The 11,196-nt window shown below is 37.5% G+C and overlaps 1 protein-coding gene across 1 annotated transcript in view; it reads right to left on the bottom strand.

The window, feature by feature from the left end:
- Positions 1-4,464: 4,464 nt before the first annotated feature.
- The window catches only part of LOC141613239 (uncharacterized), a 42,485-nt gene continuing 35,753 nt past the window's right edge, over positions 4,465-11,196 (bottom strand). Inside the window, exons 3-9 of the mRNA XM_074431980.1 lie at positions 8,348-8,625; positions 8,020-8,237; positions 6,245-6,263; positions 6,052-6,148; positions 5,267-5,655; positions 4,856-5,161; positions 4,465-4,578 (exon numbers count right to left, since the gene is read on the bottom strand). Of these exons, the coding sequence (XP_074288081.1) occupies positions 4,465-4,578; positions 4,856-5,161; positions 5,267-5,655; positions 6,052-6,148; positions 6,245-6,263; positions 8,020-8,237; positions 8,348-8,625 (1,421 nt within the window). The remainder of the gene's footprint in view (positions 4,579-4,855; positions 5,162-5,266; positions 5,656-6,051; positions 6,149-6,244; positions 6,264-8,019; positions 8,238-8,347; positions 8,626-11,196) is intronic.

The following is an 11,196-nucleotide window of genomic DNA, read 5'->3' as shown; positions in this document are numbered from 1 at the left end:
GGAAATTAAACATCCATTTAGCAAATTCGGGTCATGATGCTTAACACGATCCATTTATTTGAAAAAGTGTGTTTAAAAGACAAAGTATAAAATGCAAACTTGTCAATCTGATCCGTCACGTATTCGGATAAACCGTAATTGGGATCGCCCTAGACAAGTACCAAAATGAGACAGAACAGTGCCAGGCAACCCCATTGGGGCGCGAGCCTATTGGCGAGAGCAGGGGCTCTGCCCAGGTTTTTAAAATATGAAAACAGACGGCCTCTTGGGGCGCGAGCCATGAGCCGACCCAAGGGGGCGTCTCCTGGTTGTTAAAAAGGTTATTTAAAACGGTTTTTGCAATTAATGATTTGCAAGTATGATTTGCATGACTCGGAATAATTACTATTATATTAGTAATATTCGTTGTCGAATTTGCATGTTTGAAAACCATGGTTTACAAATAAAAATGTAAAACGTTTGATTTGAACTAAATATGTTAAGTTCATTTCTTTGTAATTAGTCAAGTTTGTCATCGTACTCGGATTAAACCGACATGGTATAAGGAACCAAGGATGATTATGAATTATGACTAATATGTTTACAAATGTAAATAAATGAGAAAAATGCTTAAATAAAAGAAAAGGGTGTTAAAATACCCATTAAAATGTAATTAACCAACAATATCACCGAGTCACGGAATAAACCGTCATGGTACAAAGAACCAAGGATGATTTTTGTAATGGTCAAAATATATTTATCATAAAAATGAATTAAAATGGTAAATAAAAAATAATAATTTCCTTTAAAATGTAATTAACCAATTAATATCACCGAGTCACGGATTAAACCGTCATGGTATAAGGAACCAAGGGTGATTATGATTTATGGTTAAAAATTTCGTCATAAAAACAATTTGAAACATTTGAAATGGTAAAAACCGATTGCAAATAAGAAATGAAATAAAGAGGAAAGACGAGAACAAACACGTTTGAATCTGACCCGAGAACCCACAAGAGGCGCGAGCCTCTTTGCATAGCAAAGGGCTTATGTCTCGGGCCAAAACTCGGTTTTGGCTCGTCTAACCTATATTTGAATCGTGTTATGCACTGTTCATGCATATAACCTCATAAAAACAGTAAATAAATGAGATATTTGCACCCTCAAACTTACGTGTATTAATGTTTGCGACGTAGACGACTTTAGAGACGGTTTTCTCGTAGCGACTACTCACGATCAAAGAAATTTAAAAGAGTGCCTTAAAAAAGGATTTTGTTTTGAAAATGTGTTGAAAATATGTTGTTGAAAAACGTGTTGATTAATGTTGAGTTGGTCGAATGGGTCGGTCGAATGCACGGCGACGGTACCAAACAAAACGTGTAAGGCTTGTGTTTACGATCGGTAGGTCGTAAACATGTGTCAATTTTGTGACTTAGGAAGTGGGGTCTAGAAGTTTAAGAGAGAGGTGAAGGGGCGGACGCTCGCGTAAGAATTGTGGTGTGTGAAGGTTGGTATTTATAGAGAAATGTGGGATGGTAGGTCGGTTGAGTTTGCTTAGAGGCTAAGCAGACACCCCATTGAGGCGCGAGCTACCTTGTGATATAAATGGGTGTATTGTCCTTTTCAATTTGGACGTGGCCTTTGCTCTATCTATTATTTGGTTGGTTTGATTTGTGGTATTGAAATGAGATGTCGTGTAAAAATATGGGCATCTAATAAGATGATTTTGGTGTTACTTGGGGTAGGTAATTTGTGTGCTTGACTCGGGTTTGACCCGTGTGAGTCGGGATTTGAATTTCGAGTCGGATTTTGGCCCGGTGTCGGTTTTGACTCTAATTAGGGTCATTTTAATGAAAATTGCAAGATAAAACCATTCATGGCATCATTTTCGACATTCGAGATTTGGTTTGACTCGAGTTGCGGGTTTCTGAGTCGGTTTTGGGTCCGAATACGGTTTTGACTCTAATTAGAATCATTTTAATGGAAATGACATGATAAAGGCATTCATGGTATTATTTTTGACATTCGGGATTTGGGTTGACTCGGGTTGACTGAGGTTGACTCGAGTTGCGGGTTTTTGAGTCGGTTTTGGGTCCGAAGACGGTTTTAACTCTAAATAGTGTTATTTTAATGCAAATGAAGTTAGAAAACTTTTGAAATCATTTTTCATATTTGAGTAGTGCATTAAATCGTCTCATGAATAGCCAATCCACGCACGCATATCAAAAACACGTTACAGTCCGATCATCATCGGGTGGTTTTTGGGAGGTGCAGATACTGGGTATCTACAGGTTTGAAAAACTAGGTTCGGGGAAACGGTGTTACTCAAGGTCCTATGGTATAATCATGAGGTTGAGAAAGCTACTTGGGAGGCGGAAGAGGCTATGAGGGAGCGGTATCCGTCTCTTTTTTTATCAGGTATGTGTGGTTACGGAAACGTAACCATGTCTCTTTTAGGGGGTAGGAGATGATCGCATAAGGTTTTCGTGTGGTTTTAAATTAGTTTTTGTACAGTTAGTAGTTGTCTTAAGTCGGTTTGAGCTATGGTTGGAGTTTTGTTTTGAGTTATTGGTTGTGTTGTTGTGTCATGGTTGAGTTAGTATGTTTGCTTTTGAGTATGGGTTTGAACTTCGGGGGCGATGTCCATTTTTAAGGAGGGAAGACTATTATACTACGGTTTTCTGTACTGTTGGGTACTCTATCGAGTAAGGCTTACTCTGTCGAGCAAGTAAGTTTTGGTGTCGAAATAGTGTACTGTCTGATGGGTACTCGATCGAGTAGGTGTCGCTCGATCAAGTAGGGGCACTCGATCGATTAAGTGACTTACTCAATCGAGTAAACCGGTCTTACAGGTTGTTTCGCCGGGTTTCGATAGCAACGTGAGAAGGTTATATAAAGTTATTTTATCAATTCCATTTTACTTTTTCACTCTTTCTAACAATTTACACAAAAGAAAGGTTACGTAGCTTCTTCTCCTCTCATTGCTATCAAATCCTAAGGGCTAGAGTTATTGGATCGTTGTGTTCTTTACGCCGTTGAGACCGTCGTATTGTGGGTAAGATCAATGTGCAGTTTTTATGTCGTTTCATTTTTTTTAGTTGAAACCCTAATTGGGTATTTTGGGGATTGTAGGAGTATTGTGATTGTTAGATAGTAATTATATGATTGTGTGATTATAGGAGGTGATTTTGTAGAAGAGCGAATTTGAATAGTTGATTGTGACGATCTTGGTGATTGCCTTTCCAGGTAGGGTTTCCCTACTCGGTTATTGATTACATTGTATTTGATGGTTCATTATTGTCGGTTGTTGGTTGTTTACTGTTGTTGATCTTATCGTGTTGGAATTGGTGATTGGTAATTGTTGGTGTATAGCTGGTTGACTGTGTTTGAATGTGGTTCGTGAGGCGCGTCCTCGTCTGAGTGGGGTCACTTGCGGGAGTGGCTTCACGCCCTTGATTCGCCCCTTGTGGTTCCCTTCATAAGGGGGATGTGCACATTAAGGAACTTGGGTTTTCGCTCGGAGTTGATGAGCGGGAATTTGGTGGGAACGACTGCGGTCCCCACTTAGCGATGTGGAATATCTGTTGCGATGGATATTCTGGCAGGACTACACACTTTAGTGTGTAGTCAGATGTGTGAAGATGTGACGGAGTTGGGTGATCTGTATATTTGTTATCTTGCTTATCTTGTATTGTGTAATCAGTAACTGACCTCGTTAATTATTTTTAAAATAGTGGTGATCCATTCGGGGATGGTGAGTAGTTATTGAGCAGGTATGAGGTGGATTGCGCGAGGGATAGCTGGTATGGAGTCACCACATGTCGTTAGAGTCTTACGCTCTCTTGTTGAACTTACTTTTCTTTTTAGTTGGTTTTGATATTTGGAACAGATGTATTTCATTTTACAGTTTTGGGATTTTGTTATATAATCAGTTAAACTTATTTATCTAAAGTATGTTTCTTTATGGTCAATTTGATATATATTGCCTCGGGTAACCGAGATGGTAGCACTTTCATGCATTCGATGATCTCGGTAAGGCACCTTGGTGTATGGGGGTGTTACAACAGATTTTTCAACTTTTTTTTAGAATTTTTGTAAAAACGTTTCAATTGCAAAATATTTTGATAGGTAGTTGGGTTAAAACCATTAGTCGGAATAAAATATTTTCATGAGAAAAAATGTAAAAAGTATGATAAAAGGGTAAAAAAAATATTCAAATTTTTCTGTTGTTCAACATTTCAAAAAAATTCACATAAATTTATGTTTTTGGTGGAACTGTGAGAATATATATTGATCATCTAACAAATCTAGCGCACCATTACAAACCGTTTACATACTTTCAAGCCATTTTCCTAGTTAACTATGGAGGAAAACTAGTACAAATTTTTGCATTTACACCATTCCAAAATATGTGGTGGTAAGTAACCTTCATAGGTTACCCTGATTTTCAATTTAATAGCCTCCCTGATGCGATGTATAAGACACTCAGGTCTTGGGACATACAGCTCCAACCTGCAAGAATTCTGCACCATCCAGATTTGGTAATATAATGCCACTACCACAGAGCTTTTCAGCATACGAACTAGAAGAGGTTATCTCCTATCATTGAGCAAGGCTTCACCAGTTTGTAGCCCACAATTTACAATGCCAGCCAAGCAAAAAGGATGTTGAAGCAAGCATTAATATAGGGACAAGTTTCAAAAAGATGCTGATGATTTTCAGGAGCCTGGTCACAAATAAAGGACATACCAGCCTCACAAATGCCCATGTTCTTCAATATGTCTAAGGTAAGCAGCCTCCTCTTTTGAACTAGCCAAATAATGAACATATATTTAGGAACATTGTACCTATTCCAGACCATAGCTTTCCAAGTAACCTTCTGATTATTACTCTTGCTCAACCAAGAATAGCCTTTAGCAATAGTATGTGCATTAGTGTCGAGTTGCCACATACCAATCTCATACGCATCCTTAAACTTCTCTTTCACATCACAGATCATTCTCCACGCCCAAGAACTATTAAGAGTAGGTGTATACATCAACCATGGTCGGCCTTTAAGATATATGCTATCTATCCATCTTATCCAGAGCATATATTTCTTCATTTGTATCCACCAAGCCAGTTTCCCTATGGCAGCCAGGTTCCAAACTCTGCTGTCAGTAAGCCCTAAACCTCCTAGGTCCTTACCTTTGCAAAGAATATTCCAGCCAACTAAAGGTGCTTTGGGATAAGACTACCCCCCTTCCCATAGGAAGTTCCTGCACAGAGCTTGTATCCTATCCATTACCCCAACATGTAAAACAAAAATTTGTGCCCAGTAGGTATGTATTGTAGCCAGCACAGCTTTAACAAGGACCAATCTGGCATAATAGGAGAGTTTCCTCTTGTTCCAACCACGAATTCTAGCTAGCATCTTATCCATCAAAATGTTACAGTCAATCTTGGATAATTTCTTATGAGAAATACCGACCCCTAGGTATTTAAAAGGAAGCACACCTCTTTTGAATCCAGTAGCATCTAGAATAGCCTTAGCCTCATCACTGTCCACACCATTCAGGTAAATATTATACTTCTCACTGCTTATGTTCAGACCAGTAGTGGCAGTGAACACCTTAAAATCTTCCATAAGTATAGTAACAGACCTGACATCACCTTTACAAAAAAGTAAAAGGTCATCTGCAAACATTAGATAAGTCATCTTTAACTGCTTACACAATGGATGATAGGAGAAACTAGGATGCTCCACCACTCTCTCTATTAGTCTGGACAAGTAGTCCATACATATAGTGAAAAGCAAAGGAGAAATAAGATCTCCTTGTCTAAGCCCTCGTTTACCCTTGAAGTATCCATGACTCTAGCCATTTAAACAAATAGAAATGGAAGGTGAGCTGATACACTACATTATAAGCTCTCTTAAGTTAGGAGGGAAGTTTAAATATTCAAGCATTTGATGCACACTCTTCCACTCAATTGAGTCATATGCTTTCCTGAGATCTATATTTATCAAGCACCTAGGGAACACACATTTCCTAGTGTAAAGCCTTACCAAATCTTGAGTAATCAGGATATTACCTAGAATAGTTCTCCCCTGAATGAAAGCACTTTGTGCAGCATTGATTACTTCAGGCAGAGAGCTAGCAATTCTCTCACACAACAATTTGGAGATGATCTTGTACAACACATTACAACAAGCTATTAGTCAGAATTCTTTAACATGTATAGGCTCATCTACTTTAGGAATGAGGATGAGCTTAGTAGAATTAACCTGCTGAAGGAGTTGACCACTGTGAAAAAAAATCCTAGACAGCATGGAAGATATCTTTTTTCAGGATAGACCACACTACTACAGATACAGGCTATAACAACGGTTAAAAACCGTTGTTATATAAAAAAGTGGACGTTGTTAAAGCGTCCGTTGTAGTAGGTTTTAACAACGGTTGGTTTTTCTAAGAAACCCGTTGTAAAAACTATTAACAACGTTTTAAAGTAGAAAAAACCGTTTTGGAAAGGGTGACTAAATTTTGGTGGAAAAGTTATAACAACGGTTACAGTATAAAAAACCGTTGTTATAACTAAAGACAATGGGTTTTTGTTAAATAACCGTTGTTGTTTATTTACCTCCAAAAAAAAATTAAATTAAATATTACTAGATGCATGCATTATTACGGCGGCCCGTTATAATTCCGATGCATGCATTATTACTGCCAATCCCTGCATATGAATGGACAATATATGGAATGAGAAGGGTTATAAGATTTGAAGCAGAGATATGATGGCACAACTTCCTAAACATATATTAATTAAAAAAACAACTCAAAAGACACATTACTTAGTATAAATACATGCATTTTCTCAACTAACATTCCATTATCTCACTATATATCTCCAAACCCTAACTGCTAAAACTAACTCCAAACCCTAAATCTTTCAAACAAACTCCAAACTTCATCAACAATGAATGATACCATCCATAAGATTGTTACTATGACCGAGCACAACAGGAGTTTCATCCGCCGTTTGCTAGACATCGAGGACAGGTACAGGAGCTACCTTGAGGACGCTTGGACCACACTCAAGGACGCCAAAAAAAATGGCTTGACAGAGCAGCAGTTGTTGCAGCTATATGACGATATAGCAACTACTGAACGAAACCTCCAAATAGCTAAGGAAGAGAGGATGGATATCATATAAGAGAATGAGACTCTCTATGCATTTCTACGAATTGCATTTTTATCAATGTAATTCGTTTTTTAATTTATGTATTTATATATATATATATATATATATATATATATATATATATATATATATATATATATATATATATATATATATATATATATATATATATATTAATTAAGTTTATCATGCATTCCTCTCTATCATCTTGCTTCTTCTTTGTTTTATTTTATTTAATTTTTTTTACAAGCTAATAAACAAAGAAAAACAACAGTGACAAAACACATGCAAATGAAATAATTAGAGAAAGAAAATGACTGAGATGACAAAACCCAAATTAAATCATGCATATTTACTTGATAATTAGAGAAAGTAAGAGACGATGAAACCAACAGTGACGGCGAGATGATAAAGCGACGATGAGGAAGAGAAGAGACGATGAGAAAGTGTGTTTGTGTTTGTGTATGTTTATTGTGTTTTTGTTAGGGTTTGTGTGGTGTGGTTGTAGCTGATCTGTGTTTGTGTGGTTTATAGTATGGAAAGTATTGACAACGGTTGTTAAATATAAACCCGTTGTCATTACAGAAAATATTAACAACGGGTCTATAGTAAACCGTTGTTAAAAAGTATAAACAACGGGTTTATAAATAACCGTTGTAATTACTTTTCACTAACTTTGCGCCAATTTTGCACCAAATTATTAACAACGGTTGTGCATGTTTGACCCGTTGTTAAAACCTATAACAACGGTTATGGAACTATAACCGTTGTAATTAGTTTTAGTAAAATTCGCGCCATCCGTTCTACAACGTCTATGGTGATTTTCGTGGATAAGCGTTGTTAAAGGGGCGTTGTAGTTGCCTGGATTTGTAGTAGTGCCAGATAGCTTTGTAAAATTTGCTGGTATATCCATTTGGACCTGGGCGTTTTTCATCAGGGATAGCAAAGATAATAGTCCTGATATCCTCCTCAGAAGGGATTCTACACATGGCAGCCCACGTATCCCTACTTATTTGCGTCCTTGTCATTACAACATGTTTCAGAACATCAGTAGTTGGTAAGGAACTCCCTAGCAGATTCTGATAATATTCCACAAGGCTCTCAAAATCTCATCAGGCTCCTTGCAATTCACTCCTTCTGCATTTTGGATTTGGAGAACCTTATTATGGAATTGTCTCTTCCTTATTACTTGGTGGAATATAGCAGTATTTGCATCACCCTCTTTTGCCCAGGCACACTTTGCTTTTTGCCTCATAAATTCTTCCCTTGAAGCAGCTAAAAGATGATAAGAATCTCTTGCTTGTTTCTCATTATCCATCATCTTAAAATTATAAGGATCCTTTTGCAATTGAACTTCGGCATCAATCATAATCTTATAAGCTACATCTGCATTTCTTTCAATGTCAGAGAAGAGGGAGCAATTTAATTCTTCAGAGTTGGTTTCAGCAACTTCAACTTCTTGCAGACCTGGACCATAGGAGTTCCATAGTGTAGATACCTCATTTCTGCACCTCCCGCAAACCACACGATGATGATTGGGCCGCATGTTTCGTACACAGAACGATTTATGACAATTCGTAAGTTTATCATCAATTGATAGCTCAAACACTTGTGTCTACCTCATAGTTGTCATCTAGGTGTCATTACGGTTGTTTTGGCAGTAATTAGAGTATATTTGGAGTCCGGGTCAAAAACGGTCTTCATTTCCTAAAACCGTCAAATCCCGAGTCAAAGCAATGTGCTTGTCTACCTAAGGTTAGGATGTCATAAAATGTCATGATTATATCTCATTTTGAGTCCCATGTCACTTCATTAGGCTAAACTTAAAGTTTACATTACAAAATGTGCATTTCATTTAGTCAAAATGATAACCCAACCTTTAGGCCCGTTTTACGAGGTGATAACGACTTTGTTGGTTCAGGCCTATTTCAAAGAAAGTTCTAGATCTTTCTTTTAGCTTTCCAACGCCACCAAAATCACCTAATTCCGAGTCTTGTAGAGAAAGTTATGCCTAAAATATGACAGGCTGTCAAACGCACTTTCTTGCGTAGGAGGAAACCGTTGGGGAAAGGATGCAGCAAGTGCTGCGCCTCTTCCAAGGGACGCAGCATCTGCTGCGCCTTTTCTCCAGGCTTTCTTTTTGTCCAGGTTTCCGTGTTTAACCTAAGTCGGTTGTTTCCGGACCTTTCTCTCCTTTACTAAACCCTAATTATGTGATTAGTATAAATAGGAGCATTCGTTCCTCATATTTCTCACGCAAGTGTCCGCCCTTCTCTTCTTCCTTTGCATTCTAAAACCAAGCTGTTGCTTTTTGGCGTCTACGTGCTTGAACTTTCGACCACGTAAGCTCGGATCCTTCTAAGTACCAGCCTCGTTTTGCATGACCGACCAATTTGACCAACTCCACATCAATCAACTTAATCAATCTTGTTTAATTTCCTCTTAGAGGGCACTTTCGTCGTACATTCGAGTCGAGCATCACTAAGCGTTAACTTAGTCAATCTTGTTTCGTTAAACATGTAAGTCTGAGGCTGTAAATCCCATATTTTATTATTGTACTTTATTTTTGTAATCATTATTGTAAGGTTTACGTCGAAAACACATTCAAAACCGATTTATAAAACCTTGTTTCAAACCCTTTTTTTGGATTAACAGGAGACAAATGCCGAGAAAGGACGCAGCAACTGCTGCGCCTCTTCCTGAGGCTGCCGCTGTTCCTGCATCCTTTCTTCTTCCTTCGTCTTTTGTTCGTCTGTTTGTTTTGTTTTCTCTTTGTTTGTTCATGTTTCATTGACACGATAATTCTAGTATAATATCTTTAACATGTAATTCGTTATTAATTAATTCATCTTTTAAATCCCGACTTCAATCCCTTATAATTCATATTTGCGGGTTTTCATCATTAAAATCTATTCGGATTTTTCAGAGGTTTGATTTATCAATATTGAGTCTCTGAAATTCATTCATTGATATATTTTCGTCTGTTTATTATCATTGCCATCAATAGTTTAGCATTAATAATCTTTTTATTAATTCGTTCTAATTAATTTTATCCATGTTTTATTGTTTTTATGACCCAATCATATGTGAATAATATGTTAAATCACTTCTTTCGGAGTCAAATGTCTATAATCGATCCTTAAATCACCAATGAATATTAACAATTTGCAATTCCGGCTTCTGAGCCAGAACTGAACTCAGGAACAGACGCAGCGTTTGTTGCGCCTCTTCCAAAGGACGCAGCTTTGTTGCGCCTGTTCCGGGTTAAGTTCTGTCTCTGAACTCCCGTTTCTGCCTTGACCTAGTTTATTAATTACGTATTAATTAACTATTACTTGTAATATCGCTGATAATCTGTTCGTAAATTTAGTTTTCCTTTCCTTTTCTCAAACCATCCGTTTTAAATGTATTTTCGACGTAAATCAATTAATCAATTGTAATTATTGTAATTTTAATTATTGCATTTATTTATTTATCGTATTGTATGATTATTTACTTGCGCTCACATGAAATTAATTCTAAATCATGTTTCGACCTAATAAGTGCTAAATTAATTGTTAACCGACTTAGTTAATTCTCACATGCTAGGATTAATCTAATGGATGTTGCATTGCATGCATATAACCGACAACATATCGAGTATAGATAATTTTCTCTAATCATTAGTAGAGGCCGCTATCGAGGCGGGCGGGATTAGGTGTTCGATCAAAAGAGCTTCTTAATATGTACCCTCACCCCTTACTCCAGATCTCTGTGAACATCCGTGTTCATTGGCATCCACGAGAGTCATTCTAGACATAGAATGCTAAGGGTAACGAGTTCTTGGTGTTCATGTCACTACTTTGTGTCTTGACATGGCACGAGGTATTCGAACAGTTTCCAATTTTCCACACTAAATTGGTGGCGACTCCATAAATGCAAAAGCTTGCTCGCTTTCTACCCGAGTGACCCCCGTGGGCCCGCGTCCGCAATTTGGCGACTCCGCTGGGGATTAATACACTTACGTGTAGCCAAGGGTGAAACTTGAACAAGGTTAGG

This window comes from Silene latifolia, chromosome 11, assembly GCF_048544455.1.
Source record: "Silene latifolia isolate original U9 population chromosome 11, ASM4854445v1, whole genome shotgun sequence".
NCBI lineage: Eukaryota > Viridiplantae > Streptophyta > Magnoliopsida > Caryophyllales > Caryophyllaceae > Silene > Silene latifolia.
Note: the sequence above shows the minus strand (reverse complement) of the source record. Positions and strands in the feature narration are given on the sequence as shown.